Source organism: Pseudorca crassidens, chromosome 3 (assembly GCF_039906515.1).
Source record: "Pseudorca crassidens isolate mPseCra1 chromosome 3, mPseCra1.hap1, whole genome shotgun sequence".
Classification (NCBI taxonomy): domain Eukaryota; kingdom Metazoa; phylum Chordata; class Mammalia; order Artiodactyla; family Delphinidae; genus Pseudorca; species Pseudorca crassidens.
In genome coordinates, this window is record NC_090298.1 from 132,950,252 (window position 1) to 132,974,167 (window position 23,916).

Below are 23,916 nucleotides of genomic sequence, written 5' to 3' on the forward strand. Positions count from 1 at the left end.
GAGTCCATGAGGGGCCCCTTGGGCTGTGAGCACAGCCCAGTCATCCTTCTTACATGCCTGCACAGGCTTAAGCTGCAGCCCTCTTTGGGATGAAACTCAAATCATGTTTTTTTATCTTTGAAAGCAAATGTTGGGAAGTAAATTAGGCTATGATATAGCCCAGTGGGCTTTTTAATTTACTTTTGTTATTGATGTATAATCACAAGCAATAAAATGCACTGTCCTAGTTCAGGCTGTTATAACAAGAATACAGTAACTAGGTGGCTTAAACAGCACAGTTCTAGAGGGTGGGAAGTCCAGGATCAAGGTGCCAGCAGATCCAGTGTCTGTTGAGAGCCTACTTCCTGGTTTGCAGACAGCCTTCTTCTCATCATATCCCACGTGATGGAGAAAAGAGAGACGTAGAGGTCTCTCATGTGTCTTCCTACAAGGGCACTAATCCCATTGATGAGTACTCCACCCTCATGACTTAATTACCTCCCAAAGATCCCACCTCCTAATACCATCACAATAGGGGGTTAAGATTTCAACATAAGAATTTGGGAGGGACACAACCATTCAGTCAATAACATGCACAGATCTTAAGTGTACATATACTTTCATGAATTTTGAAAAATGTATACATGTGTGTAGTCAAGAACCCAGTCAACATGTAGGGCATTTCCATCATCTAGAAAGTTCTCTCATGCCCCTTTCTAGTCACTCTCCTTCCCTGACCAGAGGTAAGCCATGGTGTATCTGGTGTTTGTTTTATACCCGCCTCATCCTTGGAGAGGAAACAGGAGACTACAGAGTGGGCCTTTGATTACAGGGCCAGAACTAAGATGCATTCACTTGGGAGGGTGAGCACCTTGTACCACGTGTGCCCTAGCGCCACCTCACTCACCTCTCCCTGGTCCCAGCCCTGTTTGGCAGGGTGGCCTGTTACAGAGACAGTAAAATGGTTGGCTCCATACACAGAAAATTACATGGGCTGGCCCCATGGTTGACTAAATCAAACTCAACAATTCATATACTCCAGGATTTGCTGACCATCAACTCAGTGAACATCATGCTTGTAATCAGTTATATTTTCCCTCCTTACATAAACCACTGCTGCCCCATACCATTTAGAAATCTTTAGTAACTACCTGCAAGGGATCCCTCCCCCAGGCTCAGGCAAAGTTTTGCTGTGACAGCACACCAGTGTTGAGTGCAGAAGGCTGCTTTCTCACATTCCAGGCCTCCCCATATATAGGCATTAGCTTACCAAGAGAGCTGTTATTCAACCTGCTGGATGAGTGGGTGTTCTGATTCCTCACGAATTCTTGTTATTAGTGGGCACTCTAATTGTGTTCCTCGTGTATCCTCATTATTCAAGGGTACTATAATTGTGATGCTTGTTTCGTAAAGTTTAGAATAATTCGTGTAGAGTAAAACGTACTTAATGCAAAACCTAGACTGAACGTAATTAAATATTCCCTTGATGGCTCCAGAGTTGAGAATCTTGCAGAACTCCAAAAGCATCATTACAGTTCCTATTTAATTCATGTAGGATTTCTAATTAGCCAGCTTATAGAGAATTTCAGCTAATAGAATATCAGATGTGGTCTTTCCATATTTGCATGTTCTGGGTACAAGATTTTTACAATTCCCGATAGGAAAACTATACTCAGAACTAAGGTTAGAAGTGAAGTTTTTTTCTTAAAAAAAAAAAGGTTATGGTTTACGTAATAATTCAGCTTCCAAAGTTCACCATTGTAGGTAGAGGATAAGAACATGACCTTTGGAATCACAGCCACCTGGGTTCAGATCAGGGCTCCGTTACCTATGAACTGTGTGACCTTGCACAAGCTACGTACCACCCTGAGCCTCAGTTCCCTCATCTGTGAATTAGGGCCAAGAATTGTGTGGATCATGGATCACATACATTGGTTGTGTGGATTAAATGAAAATGCACTTGGAGGGCATCACGAAGCCTGGCGTGAGGTGCTCCGTAAGTGGCAGCGTTTCAAAACAAAGTCAGTGATAACCTTAGTGCATCACCAGCTGGGTGAGACCAATTCAGAGCCCTTTATTTTGGCCCTGTATTCTCAGACAGAAAGACCTTAAAGAGATTCCACTCATTCAGCGATGGTGTCTCATGGGGTCCAGAGGACAATGAAGGTGGCCCCCAACCAGCACCCAATCAGAGCAACTCTGCTTCTGTCTGTTTCACGTACTTGTTTCCGTGGCATCTTTTTTGTTTTAATTGCTAATCGAAAAGCTACAGAACCACTGTTGTAATCCAACCCCCTTATTTCGCAGATGAAGAAACTGAGGCTCAAAAAGCCAACGTGATTTTCCCATGCACTCAGCAGGGGTCTCCTGCCTCCCAGGCCTCTTGGTCCCCAAGATGCCTCCCTGTGATAGGTGGAGGCGCCTCAGAGTAGAAAGAAGGCAAAGTTGAAGCAGCTGTTGAGTTCTCACATGGTCTTTCCAGCCAGTTCCTAGTACTGAAAATGCCCCTAGAGAAAGGAAGTCATTTGTTTCACCCTCATCCCATAGCTCAATTGTGAAAGTCCTGGTTTGTGTGTGGACGGTTGTGGGTAGCATGAGTCCTATTAAAAAGATATTTACCTGGAGGCCTTTTCTCCTCTTCTGTTAGGGAACTGCTGCCCCATCTGATGACCTTCGCTGGATCCTGTGGTCACTGACCACCATTCTCTATGAGCAGCTTGCAAAATGTATTCATAGGGGTCCCCAGTGAGAGAACAAGGATATCAAGTTTCTATCCTTGCTATGATTGAAACACCTCCTGCTAGGACTCACAGTTCTCTGCCACTGACTTGGCCACATCCTCTGTTTTCCAGCCTCTCAACATTGCCTACAGCCACATCTACAGCTCCTATAGGAACTTCGTGGGACCCCCTCATTTCAAGACCATCTGCAGGCTCCTGGGTTACCAGGGCATCGCTGTGGTCATGGAGGAACTGCTGAAGATCGTCAAGAGCTTGGTAATGAAGGGGGCCTGGGACGGGCCATTAGGGTTGAGAGGAATGAGGCTTGCTTTCACTTTTTACCTGGCCTGGAAAATCAAGTCACAGGCTCTTCAGCTCTGTCTAGAGGAATCACCCAGGGAATCCTTTGCCCTTATCCCCTGATTCCTCTTACCTATCACTCTGTAACATTTCAGTGCATCTTCTGACCTGTGGCTTTGCCTCTCCTTTTCTGACGCTGAGCTCACTCCCAGTACTTACTAACTGAACTCAGCAATCTTGATTTTGACTTGAAGGCCTACTAATGACTGCTCATACCCATCTCCTGTGCTGCATTATCTAATTTGAGCTTGACAAATCCATGACACATGTGCTGCCATTTTCCCTCCCATGCCCATGGCAGACATCTCTAATAAAGCAGCAGGCTTCTCCCCCTTGGAATTTCTTGATGACTGGTGCTACCAATACTCCGCTGGCCTCGAGGGAATTCCATAGACCTTTGCCACCATTCTATGTCCACCCCAAGTATGGCCATCTGAACTTTCATGTAATTCCCCAGGACACTGCTGCAGCAAGGCTGAAACATTTCAACAAATTTTCTTAAAATTTTGAGATGACAAAAGAGAAACAGATTAATGCATATCCATGTCAGGAATAGCAAACAGGATTCACCTCTTAACTCCAGTCCTCTGGTAGCAGCTGTGTATAACCAGGAGTTGTTCCAGGTTGTGAAGCTAAATTTAAGAAGGAAGATATGGTCATTGATTAACGATGTCTGCCTGGGACACAGGAGGGATGAATGTGCCATGAATTTTCCATGCTTAAATTAGATATTGTCTCAGTCTTCATAGCTCCCTGGCCCCATTTCATTTTAGATCTTAGTTTGGATCTCATGTAAGTACTCCAACCCCAGAAGGGACCCCATGCCTAGAAATTGCCCTCCTTGAAGTCTATAAGCCCAAGGTAACACTGAGAGCATTCCCTTTTCTGTCTTACAAAGGCCCATGTTTCCTTACAAAGGGCAAGGAGGCTGCCCCCCACCTTTGGGAGAGAGCCTGCCTCTCCTCTCAGGGAGCAGTGCCCTGCTGTCTTAGGCAGCTCGGGCTGCTGTGACAAATATACCATTTGGCTTCATCCACAAATGTTTATTGTCCACAGTTCTGGAGGCTGGAAGTCCAAGATCACAGTGGCAACATGTGAGGACCGTCCTCCTACTTCACAGCCAGCTGCCTTCTCCTGTGTCCTCACATGGCAGAGGGAGAGAGATGTCTCTCTCTCCCCTCTCTTCTTATAAGGGCATTAATCCCATCATGGGGACTCCACCCTCATGACCTAATTACTTCCCAAAGGCCCCATCTCCAAATACCATCACACTGGGGATTAGGGTTTCAACATATGAATTTGGGGGGAATACAAATATTCAGTCCATAGCACTTACCCACGGGTCTCAACAGAACCTCCATATGCCCCAGTAGCCCAGCGTTCAGCCCCAAGATACACGTATGCAGCAGCGGTGGATTATTTCACTCATCTTGTCCTCTTCTTTTGTCAGCTCCAAGGGACCATTCTCCAATATGTGAAAACACTGATCGAGGTCATGCCCAAGATATGCCGCCTGCCCCGGCATGAGTACGGCTCCCCAGGTTGGTGACCAGGGGAACCAGGAGCCGGGTGCGGTGATAGGAAAATAGTCCAGACCCATCCCACTGTGGAAGGAGAGTCTGGCCATCTACCTTGAAGTATTTGCTTCTCTAACATGGCAGCAAGCTGTCAGAGCACTGGGTTTACACCCTACCTCTGCCACTGAATCACCTTGGACCATTTTTAATCCCCCTGAGTAACAGTATCATCTTCCATCAGTGAAAGTAAATGATGCCCACTGGGCCTGCTTCACAGCACTGCCCGGAAGCTGGAAGAGGTCCACAAATGAGAGAACAGTTAAATCATGAATAGCGAGGTATAGCTGTAAAGGCCTTCCTTAGCTCAGCACGTCTACATTCCTTCCTCCATATGTGTCTATTTGAAAGAGGCCGGTGCCCCAGGTGTGGCATAAAGTGACATTTCTAAGGTAAGTCAGGAAATAGGAGTTTTTGCCACTCCACCTCTGCGCAGAGAAATAAGTCTTTCCTTTCCTAATAGTGAAAGCACGTGGACTGAATTTAGGGCCTGAGGGGTGGGGAAAGGTGGAGACTATGAGTTTGGCCCCAGGGGTTTTTTCTGAATACCAAGATGTCCGGCCCTGGGTCAGTGTGAATCAGAGTAGGAAAGGGCTGGGGCCGAAAGCTCTAGTTTTCGTTCCTAGCTGCGCCACTTAGCTGTGTGAGTGTGGACGCGCCACTTACCCTCTCTGAGCCGCATTTGAAAATGGGGTAACTGTGCCTAGTCCGTGGTATTGTTATGAGTATTACGTGAGATCCTGCAGATAGTGATTAGCACGAACCTCCAGCTGACCATCCCCCTGCATCTCCCAGGGATCCTGGAGTTCTTCCACCACCAGCTGAAGGACATCATCGAGTACGCAGAGCTCAAAACCGACGTGTTCCAGAGTCTGAGGGAGGTGGGAAACGCCATCCTGTTCTGCCTGCTTATCGAGCAAGCTCTGGTGAGTCCTGAACCCCGAGGGACTGGCATGTCTTAAGGATGGAAGGGACCCCCCCCCCGCCGCCTCAACAGATGCCCGAGGCCCCTCTAGCCACCCCGCCCAGGAGCCCTGCAGCTTAGTTCTGTGCTCTTCCAGGGCGGGCACACGCTCCTCTCCATTCCATTCAGACCACTCCGACCATTCGGACACTGAGGGGAAGCAGGCCCTGGAGTCAGACAGGCCTGGGTTCCATCCCAGACCCCCTCCGCTAGCGGCAGGGCCTCAGCAGTCCTTCGGAGCCTGGGTTTTCCATTCACTCCCTAGACACATGGTTAACTCCTGGCTGCCACAGTCTGGGCACTGCACTGGGGGATGCAGCGGTAGCTGGCCCCACCTCGTGTCCTGGATGGTGGAGGGCAGACCTGCACTGAACAAGTGTTTACACAGAAACAATGTGTTTACTGTCACAGCAAGTGCTGTGAGGGATGAGTGCCAGGTCCGGTCCGCTGGGAACCTAAAACCTGGTGTGGTCTTGAGGGTGAGGGAGGACTTCTCTGAGGAGATGACCTGGAAAATGACCAGGAATTGGCCTGGTGGAGAACTAGAGACAGCTGTTTCAGGCTAAGGGAAGGGCATGTAGTGTTGTCTCCTTTTGTTGTGGTGGAAGACAGTGACTCTACCCTGCAGCGCAGTTTAAAGGCTGAAAGGAGATAAGGCATATAAAGTGAGTACAGTAAGAAGCAAATAATCGGTCGGAGTTAGCGTAATGGGCAAAAAGCACGAGTCCCTGTGCTTCCACCTCTCGGGACCACACGGAACCAGCGCACTCTCTTCCACCGAGCCAGCCCTCATGGCTTATTCACAGAGGCTGCGTTCTCCACACACTCCCAGCGCTCTCCACTTGGCTCTGGTCCCGTGAGGCGTCCACAGGTGGGCCCAGCCCTCTAGGCGCGGGGTGACTGGTACAGCCGGCGCAGTGGAAGGTAATGCAGAGGGGTGTTGCTTGATCCTCAGGACGCAGCAGGAGCATCTTTCAGCATCCATTCCTGCCTTCCTCTGTCCGCACACACATTCAGCAAAAGGGTATTGAGAGCCTGCTCGTTGCCAGGTGCAGTGCTAAGTGGTGCGTAAATGGCCATGAATGAGAGAGACAAATTATTACCATTTTTATTCTGGAGAGGGAGGCGACTGAAGCAGTAAACAACCAGAGATGTGAATGCAGATGGTACGTGCTGTGAAAGAATAAACAGAGAAACAGGACAGAGAGTCACAGGTGCCAGGAAGGCTGTGTTGTTTTTGGAGAGGATGGAGCTTGAGGTCTTTCAGAAATGGAGAGAACCCTGGAGTGAGCTGGAGTGAAGAGGTAATGGCGCCCAGGTGGGGGCTGAGGTGAGAGAGGTGGATGGCCTCAGTCCTGGGCCGCGTGGGCCCCGCGGGAAACCTTAGGATGCTGTGAGATGGAGAGTGGGGGGGTCTGATTTACTTTCTTAAAGGCCCTTTGGCTGTTGGGAGAAGAAGCAGCTGGAAGGTGAGTGAAGGGCAAGGCTATTTGTAGCTGTTCTGTCCAGGGGTCGTCTTGGAGGCAGGAGGCACAGGGAGAAAGGGCAGGAGAAGGAAGGAATTCGGAAGGAGGTGGAACAAAGGTAGAGAGAGGTGGGAAGGAAGGAGTAAGAGCAAGATCTTAGAATAAGAGTCCAAGAGGATTCCTGCCTCGAACCGAGTGAGCTCTGCAGCCAGGGATGTGGACCAGCTGCTCTCTCAGACCCTTCCCACCTGACAGTCTCTGAAACACAGCCTGATTTGCTTTTCTTCTGTGGGGAGTAATAGCCTCTCTGTGCCCCTTTAGATGGACTCTCGAGACAGCTAAGTGTTCCTCTTCCCGCTAACTGGTTTTTAACATGGTTCAGTGGGCCTGGTTGCTATGGTACGTAGCCAGTCAGGAGTCACAGGGATAAGATACATAGGCGAGGGCTTCCCTGGTGGCACAGTGGTTGAGAGTCCGCCTGCCGATGCAGGGGACACGGGTTCGTGCCCCGGTCCGGGAAGATCCCACATGCCGTGGAGTGGCTGGGCCCGTGAGCCATGGCCGCTGAGCCTGTGCGTCCGGAGCCTGTGCTCCGCAACGGGAGAGGCCACAACAGTGAGAGGCCCGCGTACCGCAAAAAAAAAAAAAAAAAAAAAGGATACATAGGCGAAAACGCTCAAGGCCACAGGAAGAGGAGCACCAAGAGACGTGGAGGTGGGGGAGGGCGGGTCCCTGAGGCCTCACTTCCTAGTGTCTCTCGTCAGCGCCGCCTTTCATGCGGAGCATCAGTTAGCTTCCCCTGTATAGACCCCAAGAGGCAGACTGTGGATGAGGCTATTAGGAAAGGAAAATTCTGTCTCAGGGATCCCTGCCTAGGTGGTCAGTTGCATATACCGCGGAGGACAACAGGACACTCACATCAAAGACCTTCAGAGCTGAGAGAGACTCCAACAGTATATGTGTCCCAACCCCCTCTATGCATAAGTGAGGAAGTGGAGAACCAGAGAGGGCGCAACTTGCCTGAGGTCACACAGCACATCAGCAGCAGAGGTGAAAGAACAAAAGCGAAGGTTTCTGGTACTGATCCCAGTCCTTGGGGGGATGGGGGTGGGGAGGGGACAAAGAGAGAATCAGGGCTCCCCAAAGCTGTGTGCTCTGCTTTCTACTTAGACATCTGGGGAAATCCCCAAGCTAAGACAGTGCTTTCCAAGATTAGAATGAGGCAGGAGCTTTTTAATTTATAAAGCTGGAATTAAATATTCAAATGACATATTGATTGTTCTCATTAAATAGGAGGACTAATAAAAAACGATAGGAAGAGGGGAGGGAGGGAGGAAGGAGATACTCTTAATATATGTCTGTAGAGGAAGGGCGATTTAAACTGGAACATCTGTGCTCTGGAGGACTGTGTAACAGTCAATGAAAGTGGCTTTGCACATACAACATAGAAAATGGTGAAAGACATAATACTGAGTGGAAAAAAAGTGAGTTCCAACACAAGGCGCACATTATGATGCCATAAAGTAAAATAAACAAAATAAAGCTCACAAAATAACCCTGCATTGGAAAAAAAATCTAGGAAAATCATCCCAAATAATTCAGTCATTTTTCTCTAGGTATCAGGGAGGGAGCTAGGATTAGAGGTCAACAGGAACTTTTGCCTTATCTGGAATGTCGAATTTTTTACAAGGGAAATAAATTCATGATTGATTATCATTGAACTAAAAATTAATTTAAAAAATATGAGTAGTATATCATAGTTTCAGAAAAACTGGAAGGACTCTGAAAAGTACAAAGTAAGAAGCCTTTTGCCCACTCGTGTTGTCTTTTTCTAATGTTTGCAGGGTTCTGTCCTGTTGTGGGTTCCATATCAGTATATATGCTACAAATACCTTCTCTTACTCTGTGGCTTGCCTTTTTTTTAACAGATTATTAATATATCATTGATTTGTGGATGGAGAGAATATAAATTGAAAAGATTGATTGGACAAAGATATATTTTCTTCTTTAAGTTCGGTGTTTATAAAAAATTCAGGGTGCAATAGCAGTACAGAAAAACATGTATATCCCTATGGGATGGGTTGTTTGTTTGCTTGGTGTTTTTAATGATGGTCTAACAAGCGTACAGTAATACAGTTGACCCTTGAACAACATGGGGGTTAGAGGTACCTACCCTCTGCATAGCTGAAAATCTGTGTGTAACTTTACAGTCGGCCCTCCATATCTGCCGTTCCATATCCATGGTTCCAATCTGCAGATTCAACCAACCACGGGTCTTGTAGTACCGCAGCATTTACTACTGAAAAATATCCATGAATAAGTGGACCCACACAGTTCAAACCCATGTGTTCAAGGGTCAACTGCGTATGGAGTATCCCCACTACATAGACTAGTTGAATCATCCATCTTACTGTGGATGTATGTCTGGATTGTTTACAGCTTGATACCATTATGAATAAAGATACTATGAATGTTCTTACACATTTCTTTTGGTGGATGTATGCTCTCATTTTTATTGGGTCAATACCTAGTAGTGGAATGGTTGGATCAATGTGTAGACATATGTTTAGCTTCAGTGGATACCACCAAACAGCTATACGAGGCGGTTGTACCAGTACATACTCCCGTTCAGCAATGCATGAGAGTGTTTTTTCTTCACACGCTCATGACCGGTTGGATTTGTGTGTCTTTTCAGTCATAGCCGTTCTGGTGGATATGTTGCGATATCTCACTCTGGTTTTGATTTCCCTGATGGCTAATAATGCTGAGCCTCTTTCCATGTGGCATTCCCCTTTGGACAGCCTCTCTTGTGAAATGTTGTTCAGTATTTTTGCCTATTTGTTACTGAGTTATCTTTTCCTTATTGATTGGTAGACATGATTTATATATTATAGATACATGTATTACAAATATATTTCTGTGGCATGTCTTCTGATGAGCAGAAGTTCTTCAGGTTTATTGTATTTACCTTTTCTTTTTCCTGTATGATTGATGCTCTTGTGACTTGTTCAAACAAGTGTCCCCTACTCTTAAGTCATGAAGATGTGTTATCTTCTCAGAGTTTTAGAGTTCAGCCTTTCCAGGCGTAACAGACCTTTAAGTCTATTATTCACCTGGAATTGATGTTTGTGTTGAGTGAGAGGTAGAAATTCAGTTTCATTACTTTCCAAGTTGTCTCCACACGTCTGATTGAAAAGCCCTCTTTCTCCCCACTGTGCACAGTGGTAGTGCTGTGTCTGTCATTTATCAAGTGTCCACAAAGGGCTGGTCATGGCAGGCTTTTAATAGATACTTGTTGAATCGAATCTGAAATGGACCGTATTTGTTAGGTATCTATTTATAAGGCTGTTGTGTTTTTAAAGGAAATTCTGTTCCTAATGACTAGAATTTCCTCTAGTATCTTTTACCCTGAGAAATCATAAGGGAACTATTCCACAATCACCAGGTTTTTGTTCAAATTTTGTGTGGTTTTCGAGCCATCAGCCCATTGTTTGTTATGCCAACTCACACCAGGAGAGGGCCCTGTTCTTTCATGGGAGCGAGGGAGGGCCTGAGTCCCTGTGGAGACAGCCCTTCAGTCTGCAGAGCCTCCCACGCAGGGCTTGAGAGTGTTCCCTGCCTTTGGGCCTGTTGTTTATTTATTTTCTCCTCCGTACAGCAGAGTGAGCCATGGTTATAGTGGTTGGTCATGAGAGAATTACTTATCTTTACAGGACGTGAGGACAGTTCAGGCCCAAACTCACAGAACTGAATGCTGGTCAGATTTGGGAGAGCTATCGGAGGCCATCCAGGGCAGGTGTCTCTACATCACCACCACTGACATTTGGGGCCAGATGCTCCGTAGTGGGGGGGGGGCGGGGGGGGCATGTCGTGTGCGTGGCAAGGTGCTGAGCAGCATCTCTGGGCTCTGCCCCATAGATACCAGTAGTACCTCCCCAGTTATGATAGCCAAAAATGTCTCCAGATATTGCCTAATAAAAACCTCCCCCGTTGAGTACCACTGATCTGGTGCAATCCCAGTTCCACATTTAGCAGATAGGAAACTGAGTCCCGCCGAGGGAGATAACCTTCTCAGAGCTACAGCTACTCAGCTAGTACAGGAGCTGAGACAAGAGCCCAAGATCCTCACGGTTCACGTACTCAGGGCCAGAGAGCTGCTCTCCTGAGCTTTGCAGATTGCTCTGTTGGCTTTTGTTTCTATTTTTGTTTTAGTTCCAGCTCCATGTCTGACCCCTCTATCTCCTGCTTCCACTTTATAGTCCCTTTTCTTTCATTTTGCTTTTCTTATTGCATCACTGGAATAAATTCTTCGCTAGAAGACAGAGAGGTGCAGAAAGAAGAAAACAAAAAGCACAGTGCCGCACCAAGATAACCACTGTTCACATTCCAGTGTGTTTACGTTCCAACATATTAATTTTCCATGTATACATACATATGTGTGTGTGTGTGTTTTACTTTGTTTAGTTGGAAAAGTAACATTCACCAAGCTGAGAAGAATGATTACCTCTGTGGGGTCTGAGGGAGACAGGGACAGACAGGGGTTAGGAATCTTCTACTTTTACTCTGCACTCTCAATTATTGTTTGAATTTAGTGCAGTAAGCCTTTATTGCTTTTTTTTTTTCCCTTAAGAGGAAATACTCCCACGCGGAACAAATGTTCACGCTCCCTGATGCATGGGAAGTTAAAGCAAAAGCCCACCCTCTACCACCCACCTCAGACTGTCACTCCATATTCCACCTATACTTGATCCAGGGTTATTTTGCTCCTCACCCTGAGAAAAGATGCCCCCAGTTACGCAGAACACGAATTCTGTCCCCATACCCAGGCACCATCAAGTGGCTCCCCTCCGCCTGACTGTATGAGTGGTTCCTCCAGCCCAAACCCAGAACACAGTGTTTTTCTCAACTGGAGACGAGCCAGGATTTGTGGGAAGGAGGCATCTTGACTCCCAGTAATACCTTTCCTTTCCGTGGCTTTACAGTTTTTAAATATATTTACATCCTTTCAGACCTGTCATAATCTGGGAAACACACCTGTTAGGTTCATCAGATTCCTGGCAAAAATGGTCTGTCAGTAAGAGTCTTTGGTTCTTCAGACATGACTGAGACCCCCCAACAGGCCAGGCAGTGTGTGGGACTCCGGGGCTCACCGATCACTGGACACCATCACTTCCCGGACGGCACTGTTCACCGTCTACACCCTCTGCCTTTCAATATGGAGGGCTAGCCCTCTGGGGGGTGGGCAGGATGATCTCAGGGCCTTTAACCATTGACTTACTAAAAAAACAGGAAATAAATTCAGCCCTCCTGTTTATTAACACAGCGCTCAACAGTGACAGCTGTCTAGAGTTGACCAAATAAATACGTGCTAGTTGAGGTGTTTGCTCAAATTTTACTTATGAAAGTGTGTGGTCAAAAAAGTTTGGAGAGTGACCAGCCTATTTCAGAACAACTGAGTGAAAAGTGGCATCAAACAAGCACTGATCTGTGGAACACAGAGGAGGGGTGGGGGTGATAGGAAAGATTCCCAGGTGAGGGTCCCTTTTGCATCCTCAGCCCCAAATACAGAGCTCATGAATTATAGTCTCAATGAATGGGGGCAGGAACATGTCATCTCTGTCCTAGATGATGAGTAGAGACATGCCTGTTGGTCCTCTAAAATCTTCAAGATACCGCCATTCAATGGGCAACAGAGGCGGTCAGTCACCTTTGTCCAAAGCCACCTCTGTCCTTGGAATATGCTATGCTGATGTCATTAACCTTGCCGGTAGTTGCCACAAAATCAGGGCCTTGGTTACTCACTTCTGTATTGATGACTTTTCTATGATGAGACCCCAGCGGACAGAATGCCTAGAAGCTGAGAGTTCGGGGGTCGTTTGGTACAGTTTGCTCTACTAAGTGTTACAGATCTTCAAACACCCAAGGAGGTAGTGTAATGGTCTCGTTAAAATCACTCAAACTCCTAAAATATCCTGATGTCTGAGCCCCATCCTACTCCAAGGAAAACAAAATTTTCGCCAGTGGGGCCCTGGCTGAAATGCCTAAAAGCTCCACACTTGACTGTAATGTGCAGCCAGGGTGGAGAACCCCTGTTCTAGAAGGCGTCTTCTTAACTAGTATTGCCAAAGCTTCGTCGTTGACGTGTTGTCGTCACAGTTCTTGCCATATCTGCAGACCACTGGTCCTATTTGTATTTAAAGTAACTTTTTACCTTAAACTTATTTTAAGAGGAAACTTCATATCACTTCCATTTAAAACACAATATTCTCTTGCTGTCATTAGAAAGCAACCAGAATAATAAATTCCATGAAAACAAAACACGATGATATAATTCCAGTTGCTGTGTGCCTAGGCCCTGAGCTTGAGGCCTGCACTCTCTCTCTGTCTATTAAAAACAGAGATCAGCAAATGTTACAGAAGTAGTAAGACATGCTGGTTCCAAGTGGAGACTTTCTCATTAAACTTGTGAGAAAGATTAATAGGAAACTGAAAAGGAAAAAACGTTCTCGCTGTGACTCACTATTCTGAAATTCCATTGCATTGTACCCGCATTTCCCACCCTTTGGAAAATGCCCACCTTGGTTGACATAGACATGCATTTGAGGGAAGGAAAAGCTACTTTCGAGGTCAGTTTCTTGGCTGTAGATCTTTCCTAGTTGACCAGACATGATTCTGATCCAGAATAATAATTCATTTTCCCCTTGACAATTCGGGGGGTGGAGGTGAGACATAGTAAGTAATATATAGCGTTATTCAAGTGAGGCACAGATCGGTGGGGAAAGAAAACACACACACACACACACACACACACACACACACACACACACACACACACACACACACACACACACACACACACACACACACACACACACACACACACACACACACACACACACACACACACACACACACACACACACACACACCCCAGAGGAAATTAAAGTACTGATTTATTGAGCCAGGGCTACAGAGAGCTCCTGGAAGTGAGGGGCCCACGGAGCAGGACCACATGCAGCATGCCTCGGGTGAACTTTCCACTGCACCTGGAGTCCCCACTGAGGGGCTGGAAGCTGCAGCTCGTACCCTCTGTGCAAAGGAGGGTCGTGGTGGATGTGGGAAGCCTCATTTCATGGCTGTTCCACATGCCCTGTATCCTTGGGGCTTAACATCAGTACGCAGGAAACACTGACACTGACATCTATGTGCGTCCATATAAGGGAATGTTTAGACCGCTGGGCTCTCTGGTCAGGCCCTGTCCCCCGCCACCCCCTTCCTGCGGGAAAGCCAGGGTGGGGATTCCTGTGGGGTGCCCCACCTCTAGTTTTCCAGCTCATTTCTCCACGCTCACTCGACAAAGACAAGAAAAAAAAAAGAAGTGTTAGTGTTATTGTCTTTGTTGCCTCAAGACTCAGAATGTTATTTAAGAAAATACTGTTTTTGAGAATGGTTTGATGATTCCCCTTAGGAAATCAGCTAAAACTGGTATGTAGTCATTCACCCAGAAACAGAGCCTAAAGGTAGGGTCTAATGCTGTTCTACAGGAATCTGACACGCGTAGGATCACACCGACCCTGTTTTTTTAAATATGTATCCTGAATCTATCTGTTAACCAAGAGAAGTCAAATGCCCAGTTAGCCCCCTAGAGTGAGTGAGTTGGGAACATGAAGTTTTGTGGTATTTCATGGAAATCCCTAATAGTTCATCAGTTTTAAATTAAGTAAGATAGAAAAGGAAAATGTTAAGACTGAAAGCAATACAAACATAAAATCCTCATCCCTTGAATTTTTACGTGGGTTCCTTACAATACAGTATTTTTGCATCCTGACTTCAAAAATCTCTTCATTTTTACCTGCTCTGTTGACAGAGAGCAATTTTAGCTCTTACTAATCCTCTAACAACTAGTACTCTCAGAATTGTAATATGTTAGGGATTGTCCTAAGCCATAGTAATAGTAAATGGCACTTGGTAAGTGTAGCAATTGTCACTCATTAGCTTCTCCCAGGGAGGACCCTGTACTGAAGCAGGAACACACACAGCGGTTCCCAAAGGAGGGAATCACTGGAATACTTTTTTGGTAGAGAAATTGCTTCGTCTTCACACTTTAGAAAACTCATCGTGGTTGGATCCTAGATCCCCCAAAAAAGGCTATAAAAGAAACAGCTTAAGAGCAACCAGGAAATGTTAGTATGTTATATGATATCAAGAACTTTTTAATATAGGTGATCATAATATTGAGGTTACGTAGGAGGATGTCCTTGTTTTCAGGAATTGCATGCTGAAGTGTTTAAGGCTGAGTGATACAATGGCTTCAGCTTACTTTCAGATGATTCAGTAAATCAGAGAGTCAAAGCAGATATGGCAAAATGTTCATTGGGACTCTACATCAAGAGTATTGTTCTTTCAAATATTTTGTACGTCTAACATTTTTCATAACACAAACTTGAGGGGTGTGTGAAGGAAACTGAATCATGGAATCTGGAAAGTTAAGATGAAAAGGGGTCACATGATGTATAAAGAGGAAGAAAAGTTATGAGGGCTTTTGTTTGTTTTCAGCTACTTGCGCTAGTTGGTGGGATTTACTCTTGGTAACATATGCCCCAGAGCTACTTCTGACCTCATTTTTTTTTTTTTTTTTTTTTTTTTTGCGGTACGCGGGCCTCTCACTGTTGTGGCCTCTCCCGTTGCGGAGCACAGGCTCCCGACACGCAGGCTCAGCGGCCATGGCTCACGGGCCCAGCCGCTCCGCGGCATGTGGGATCTTCCCGGACCGGGGCACGAACCCGTGTCCCCTGCATCAGCAGGTGGACTCTCAACCAGTGCACCACCAGGGAAGCCCTGACCTCATTTTTGTAATTTATAGAGGCATCTGCTAGTGCTGAACTCAGCCACGACTCTCATGCTGCCCATCTGTTTTATTTGTGAGCAGGAAATAGCAGTTCAAGATCACAGAAAGCCAAAGCTGGGGAAGCTGGCCAGCCCAAATTAGAAGGAGGCCACTCGGGTTTCTGAGCACTGCTGGGAGAGCACGCAGGACACCACTGTCGGCTGCCCTCCTCCCAGGGGCCCGTGGTAGGGAGACCTTCCCTCTGCTTCTAGGTCTTTGAGAGAAAAGAAAACAGTAATGCCTTCTCCCTGTGCTCAACTTAAGAGACATGTTTCCATCGAGCTTCTCTGAGGGTCACTGCCTTTCCATTCTTGCTCTGGGTGGAATTTACTAGTAGGTAAAGCATTAGGGGATAAAAGACAGCTGATTTGCCCATGTAGCAGCAAAAAAGATCTTCGTACCATTGTGAATCAGATCATGCAACTCTCCAGCTTAAAACTGACAGGTGGCCTCTCACTGTACTTAAAAATCTTTTCTTTTAATTTATTTCATTCAAGTATAGTTGATGTATAATCTTTTGTTAATTTCTGCTGTCATTGTACTTAAAATTCTAACTCCCAGCTTTGGCCTGTGAGGCCCAGATTATTCCGCTGTACCTTCTCCTCCGACTTCATCTTCTATTAGCACTCTCTCCCTGGCTGCACGCTCCAACCACATCAAGCACACGGCCGACTTTGAAGGTCAGGCTAGAGATCAGGAATCCACGGTACCCTGAAGATCTGCACCAGGACCAAGGCTGAATCTTACTATCCTTGGCTTCTACCCTAGTGCTTGCTCACATTTACCCCCTTGGCATTATAATTCAAGGGGCACCAAGAGCACCCCCAAAACAAAAGCATCTCTTCTGCTTTCTATCACAGTACATGAAATTCTCCTATTAGAGACTTAATTTGTCGATTTGAAATATTATCTGATCTTTAGAAGCCCCGCTAAAATACAAAGTCTGCTGAGACTGTTTGGGAGAAAGATAATGCTGTGCAAGCCAGTTCATTGGTGGGTATTCATTTATCAAATAATTGTGTTTTTTTTAATTTTTATTTATTTTATTTATTTATATTTGGCTGCATTGGATCTTCATTGCTGCGTGCGGGCTTTCTCTAGTTGTGGCAAGTGGGAAGCTACTCTCCATTGTGGTGCACAGTCTTCTCATTGCAGTGGCTTCTCATTGCGGAACACGGGCTCTAGGCGCGCGGGCTTCAGTAGTTATGGCTCACGGGCTCAGTAGTTGTGGCTCACGGACTCTAGAGCGCAGGCTCAGTAGTTGTGGTGCAAGGGCTTAGTTGCTTCGCGGCACGTGGGATCCTCCCGGACCAGGGCTGGAACCCATGTCCCCTGCACTAGCAGGCGGATTCTTAACCACTGCACCACCAGGGAAGTCCGTCAAATAGTTTTGAGGAGTAGGAAGATCACTCAGGAAAAGGTGTGGGGGAACTAAAAGACCTCCGGGCAAAAACAAAAACAAACCAAAGGAAAACACTGAAGTAGAAACTCTGTACTGTGCTTGGTGAGATGTTGATAGTATACACTAAGTGATAGAAATAGATTACAGAAGAAGAATATTTTATATTCCATTCTTATTTAAAATATATGCTTAAATGTTTTATGCATGGAAAAACCTGGTAGGATAAACCCCAAAAGTTTATCAGTGATGACCCCTGGATGATGGGGTTATACATTTTTCCTTTTATAAACAAAAATGTATCTGCATCTTCTATTTTTTCAAAAATAGCCAGAAAGAAAGGGGCTAGAGTGACAGTTTTAAAAATATAGCTAACACATTGCACAGTGACTGTACTTAACAGCACTGTATTATATACTTGAAAGATGCTAAGAGAGTAAATCTTAAATGTTCTCACCGCAACAATAAGAACAAAGATGGCAGCTGTGTGAGGTGAAGAATGTATCAACTAACCTATCGCGGCAGTCATTTAGCAGTATGTACGGGCATCAATCATCACGTCATACACCTTAAACTTAGGCAATATTATATGTCAATGATCTCAGTATATCTGGGAAAAAAAGCTGTGTCCACTAAATTAATAGTTTTTCAAAGGATAGTCTTTTCCTAGAGGGTGAATTAAGTATTGGGTGCATTTCCAGAAGAAAATGACAAATGTCAAGTCAAATAACACATGTAAAGTGATTAAAATGTTGTTGTTGTTGATGGACCTTAGAAGTCAGGGATAACAAATTTGTAGCTTGAGTGCCATTGCCCCTATTATACCCAAAGCAGATATTAATAATCCATCCAGCTGAGCCCAAGTATGATGTCAGAATCCTCTCCAGAAGCAGCCACTGCCTCTTGGTCATGGTTGGTACGTGAGATGACCCCGGGGCCATCATTAGCACATATGTTGCCTTCAGGCAAATCATCCTTTCTCAAGATCTTCTACCTCCTTCTTTTGATTATTTTCATAATATATTGATGTTTTTATGGAACAAAATACATCTGCTGGAAAATCATTATAAACAATCGATCTCTGATGTCTACGATATGTTTGGCACCCCCTAGGATGGGATACCCTTGAACAATACACTATCTGCATAAACCATTCACAGCAGCCTTGGGTGATACTTTTTTGTCATCTCTGCTAGAGATTCCCCCCCCAAAAAAAATAAATCCTTATCTCCCCCCAAAAAATAAACAAATCCTTATCTCCCAAAAAAAAAAGAGTGGTCTGAGACCCCTGGAGACTGCTTCATTGTCCTGACATTCTAGCACTGGAGTTTGTCCTACTTTGGTATCTGGGAGGCAACTAAAGTACCCACTTCCTCTTGGTCAGATGTACAGTCCATATAGCAAGGCAATATGGCAAGACATAGGACGCTAACGAGGTATTATTAACCAGTCAGCTGTTTCCGTTTCAGGGCAGTAAGATGGAAGGAAGACTGGGGGTCTTTGTTCCAATTAAAACTCAGACTTAATTCCATGTTTTTCCCAGTCCATGAATTTGCTAATTTCACATTCCAGTGATTTGCAATGAACATAGTTCCCTGGGGCCTTTGCTGTTGCATTGGCCGTATGGCAGGCCCAGCCTCTCCCTCCCAACACCCAGCATTTGAGGTGTGCAGTCCAGTGGTTCTGAAGAGGTGTTCTGGGTGGCACAGTCCGCTGGGCTTCATGACGAGTAAGGGGAACTCAGATGATGAGGACATCTTCCACCCAGCAGGTTCTAACTGGTCACTTAGAGTTTTTAAATCAGCATTCCCAACTTGAGACTTGGTACAGGCACAGGGAAGTCCTCGTGCTTTTGTCCCTCTCAAGAAAGACCTATGTCCATTCAGCAGAGCAGGATGAAAGAACAGGGTAAGGTTGGTTTTAGAAAAGATGATTGTCCTATAGCCCCAGTGCAGGTCAGCCAGACCTAGATCAGCAAGAGAATTCTGAGAGGTCTCAGCTACAGCTTATCACACGTTTCTTTATTAGATAAGTATTACCGTATACCCTGCCTATATCCAAAAGAATATGCAGTGCCTCATACTTAAAGAAATTGTTTTGCTGAGTCTAGGGACGATGACACAGAATAAGACCAAAAAGGCATCAAGAGGCAGAGAGGAAGGCCAGGGTGTGTTACATCAGGCTCCCTCAGCCCAATTTCAGGTCGATTCCCAGGTACTCTCCTGGAAAGGGTATATCTTTGGACTCAGAAATCCTGGATTCAGGTCTTACCTCCGTGCTTGACAGCTGTGAGCCTCTGGGGAAATGATTGAATCCCTGAGCCTTAGTTTCTACAGCCCCAAAATGCTGGGGCTAGGTCCCTACTTCCCAGAGCCTTTGTGTGAAATGAGGTTACCAGAGACCCCTCCCTCCTCTTCCCACAGCCCAGCAAGGATGCTTTGACTCGCCTTCCCTGGAAGTCGCCTAAAGCTGAGGGGTCTGACTGCCTGCAGCTCCGTCAGCCCACCCCTCTGTTACTCGCCCGCTGAGCAAATGATTTCCTGCTCTCTACACACCAGCCATCTCATCTCCGATCTTATCTTGCCTCTGTCTGTGATTGCACATTTCCTGCCCATCCTCCCAGGCCCATCTCAGGGCCATCAGTACCTCATTCCCCCCAATTCTCATGTTCAGCACACACTTTATCGAATGCCTGTTCTCTGCAAGACACCTGGTGTTATTTCTCCCTCCTACAAGTCTCTAGAGCCCTTGGTTGCAGACTTCTTTTGCACCTAGTGATTCCGTTTATTTCCCAGTCACAGGTATCTTTAACCCTCTTCCCCTACTATATTATAAACTTCATTAAAATCTAGTTTTTCCAGTCTTATCTGTCATCATGTTTCCTGCAGCATCCAGGCCCCACTCCAGTCAGAAAACAGTAAGCACTCAGTGGATGTTTGGTGAGCTGAGGGAAGGAAGGAAGAGGGAGCATCAAGTGCATAGGGGGAGCATCAAGTGCATAGGGGTAGCATTCTGCCTCACACCTGGCTGGAAAGGTGGCCTGCCACCCCCGTTCAGGTGTGTATGGGTAGACATGGACGTGCCCAGAATTTATCAGTCTCCCCTTCATCTCAGGTACCACTTTGCACCTTGTCTTTTTTTGGTCTCATAGAGTCAGAGGAATTGAAATATCTGGAAAGGTCTGGTCACCTGGAGAAGCACCTACTCACATCTACCCTTGCACTTGTGTATTCCTTTTTCCTGGAGTCAGTTTCCATCCTCGTGCTGATGATTCCCAAGTTCAGATCCACTCTGTGGACCCTGGGGGGCCCTAGGCCTTATGTCTCGTTGCCTTTTAGACATCTTCTCTTGAATGTCCACAGAAATTCACCTTGCCAGGATCTGATCTCAGCTTCCTCCTGCCTGCAAACTCACTGTGTCTTCTGACCCTGTGAACAGCTCAGCATGGGTGTCCTTTCCCTCCCTCTGCTGTCGTATCCAGTCTGTAGTTGGGTCTTTGATATCTGCTCCCAGCTCTCTGTCTCCTTTGCCACTGCTTCAGGCCCTGCGAACTCTCGCTTGGCCTATTCCAACACCCCTTTTGCCCTCCCCCAGTGCTTTCTCTCTTGTAGCCAAAAGGTGAAACTGCAGGTGTGATCATGCCACTTCCCTGATTAAAACCATCAGGATAGCGTCCAAACACCTGCGCAAGGCTTACAAGATCCTGCTATTGCCTCCTGTTCACGCCTCCTTCCTCACCTCATGCCACCTTCCCTCAGCACTGAAAGCTTCAGTCTTATTCAGCTGTCACCCACTCACCCACTGTGGTCCCTCCTGCTTTCACAGGTGCTGTTCACCCTCACCTGTCCAACACTTAGCCCTTGTTCAGGTCTCAGCTTAGCATTTCCTTCTCCAGAAAGTCTTCCCTATCATTCTCCCCAGAAGTCTGGATTGATCACCCCTATTATATATTTCTGTAGTACCCCAATTGTAACACTTAACTAGAACTACCCATTTTGCCTGTTTTCCTCCTCATCTTGGTAAGGACCATGCATTAGGTCTGCCTCACTTACTGCTGTATCTCCAGCACCTTGCAGAGAGACTTGGTATAACAGATGCGTACTGTTTGCTGAATGAATAAATGAATGGCTTAATTTCTGCTCCGGCTATATCCTGGTCAGAATGAAAGTGTTGAGAATTTGGGACGTCCTTGTTTGGTCTCTACATAGTATTATACCCACGTTCTCTATATTCCTCTTATTGGCCTTTCATAGCAGGTAAAATGCAGGTCCTGAGTATGGCTAGTCCCTCCAAAAAGACTCTTGATCAGTGTTTGCATGGGATGAAGCACCCTGGGCTGGGGCTGGATTAGAGAGCTCAACCGGCTTGGTGAGGGACCTGAATGAATAAGGGCTCTGATCAGTTTTTTAAAAGAAAACTACTGTAGACTGAAGGGTCTTGGAAGAGTCCTAGAAGGTGAATCTCGAATGGGGCTTTGCAGGATGGACAAGAATGATGTGGTTTGGGAGGGTTGAGGAAGAAGGAATTTATAGGGATAGGTTGACCACATGAGCGGTCTGGTTATTTACCTTGCAATCACACCAGTAGAACTTCAAAAATTAGTTGCTTGTGAAGAAATTGTCTACACAAATTCAGGATAGAAATTACCTCTGGAGTTTGGGGAGCAGAGGTTTCAGTAATTGCCTGTTTTTCAGCTAGAAGATGGCACAAGACTCTTTTCTTTCTTCTTCAAACTGCATATGTATGTCACAATTTTTCAGTTTAAAGAATGTTAGTTGATAGGACCAAAAGCCTAGTAAATAAAGCAACAAATGATGTGATCCTATCAGACAGGAGTGAGGCTAAAACGTTTCACATGTAGTGAGATTTTAAAGTAATTTCCTCCTGTCTCTATTTTTAATAAGTGAATGTGTTTTTCATAAAGTGTATATATAATGGGGGCGGGGGGTATATTTCAAGCTTCCCAAGGCTTTGGCTGCATAGGTGACTATGGGAAGGCAGTGGGTGTGGAAGTGAGGTGGCCCTGGGTCTCGGTGTCAGCCCTGCTGCTTCCTTATCACTGTGTGGACCTGGTTGGGACACTCCATCTCTCCAAGAGTCTCAGCGTCCTCACAGGTAGGATGGGAATTGTAAGACCTATGTCACAGGGTGCTCAGAGCTGTGAAGCAGGCAACGGGTACAAAGCACCTGGCACAGAGTCTAGGGGAGGGACCCTTACTGACCATTTAATCCAGCCTCTTCATTTTGTTTCATTTAAACTGTTCTTAATTGCACACGATAAATCAAATAGTACAGATGAGCTTATGGTGAAAAAGATCATTCTTGCCTCCGCTGGGCGTCTCCCCGCCTGCATCTCAATCCCCAGGGCAACCTGCTTTAATCCTTTCTGTTTCTAGTTCTTTTAGTTGTTATCTCCATAACGCTTCGTAATATGAGGCTAGCCTCTATTTCTTCATGAGCAACTTTAAACAATACTTATTTTCTCCCTAGTTGGAAAGATAAGACTTTTAGCTCATTTACATCTGTTCCCTCTCTTCCTCTCAGTATTTGATTATGTTACGTTCTATTACTTCTGTTGTTTTCCCTTGTAATCAGAGATAATCTACTTACACCTCTGTTGCTTCTTTCAGTAACATTATTTAGTATTTTGACTCGAAATTAACAGTCCTAGTTTCCACTCCTAGACTTTTACCTCCGACCTCCTGTCAGCTACCCTTTTACCTTTATACTGGCACAGCTGTATTTTTTGTAACATTTATATTTTGTTCTGCATCTGTGATTTGTTCCTTAAGTGTAGCCTAAAAAAAAAAGAGAAAAAAGACAACAGTATTTTTCATGTTATTAATCCTATGCAAATATTGTTCCTTGCTGGGCCAAGTGTCATGACCAAGGATTTTGTTTCCTTCCCTCTGATTCCAGCATCAAGACCCCAAAAGCTCCTTACTTTAAAGTTAAGAAGAATTACTTTCAGATTTTTTTCCCAGATTAATTTTTTGAAGCAATATATATTTAATGTAGAAAATGTAGTAAATACATACAAGTAGGAAAAAACAGGAAGGAAGAGGGAGAGGAATAGAAAATGAAAAGACACCTGAAAATCCAGCTTTATGGAGCATTTACTAGAAATACTTCACATAGTGTTCATACAGGGTAATCAGTACATTGAAGAGAAAATACTTCCTTTATTGATAAGGGGAAACATCTATGCCTACATAAGAAAACCGAAAATAGGAAGGATTCTGTCCTAAGTCAAAATTCCCTTATGTGCCACAGACTTTCAACTTTTATTCCACATACTTATTGAGCATTTGCTATCTGCCAGGCACTGTGCTTACTCTTGTGAGTAAAATATGGTCAAAAATAATCATTGTCCCTGCCTTCCTGAAGGTTACATTCCAGTAGGGAGAGGTAGATATTAATCAAATAGTCACATGTGGGCATGTATAATACAAATTGAGTTCAAATGCTGAAAGGAAAAGAGCTTGGTTCTTTGAGGACATATAACAAAGGAACCGCATGGACAGGGAGGTATTGCAGTGGTCCAGGAAGTTTCCCTGGAAGGAATGA

The 23,916-nt window shown here is 45.5% G+C and overlaps 1 protein-coding gene across 2 annotated transcripts in view; it reads left to right on the top strand.

The window, feature by feature from the left end:
• The window catches only part of CYFIP2 (cytoplasmic FMR1 interacting protein 2), a 131,629-nt gene that overhangs the window by 89,226 nt on the left and 18,487 nt on the right, over positions 1-23,916 (top strand). For both annotated transcript variants that reach the window (XM_067732387.1, XM_067732388.1), the window contains 3 exons: positions 2,832-2,975; positions 4,510-4,600; positions 5,429-5,559. In XM_067732387.1, the coding sequence (XP_067588488.1) occupies positions 2,832-2,975; positions 4,510-4,600; positions 5,429-5,559 (366 nt within the window). The remainder of the gene's footprint in view (positions 1-2,831; positions 2,976-4,509; positions 4,601-5,428; positions 5,560-23,916) is intronic.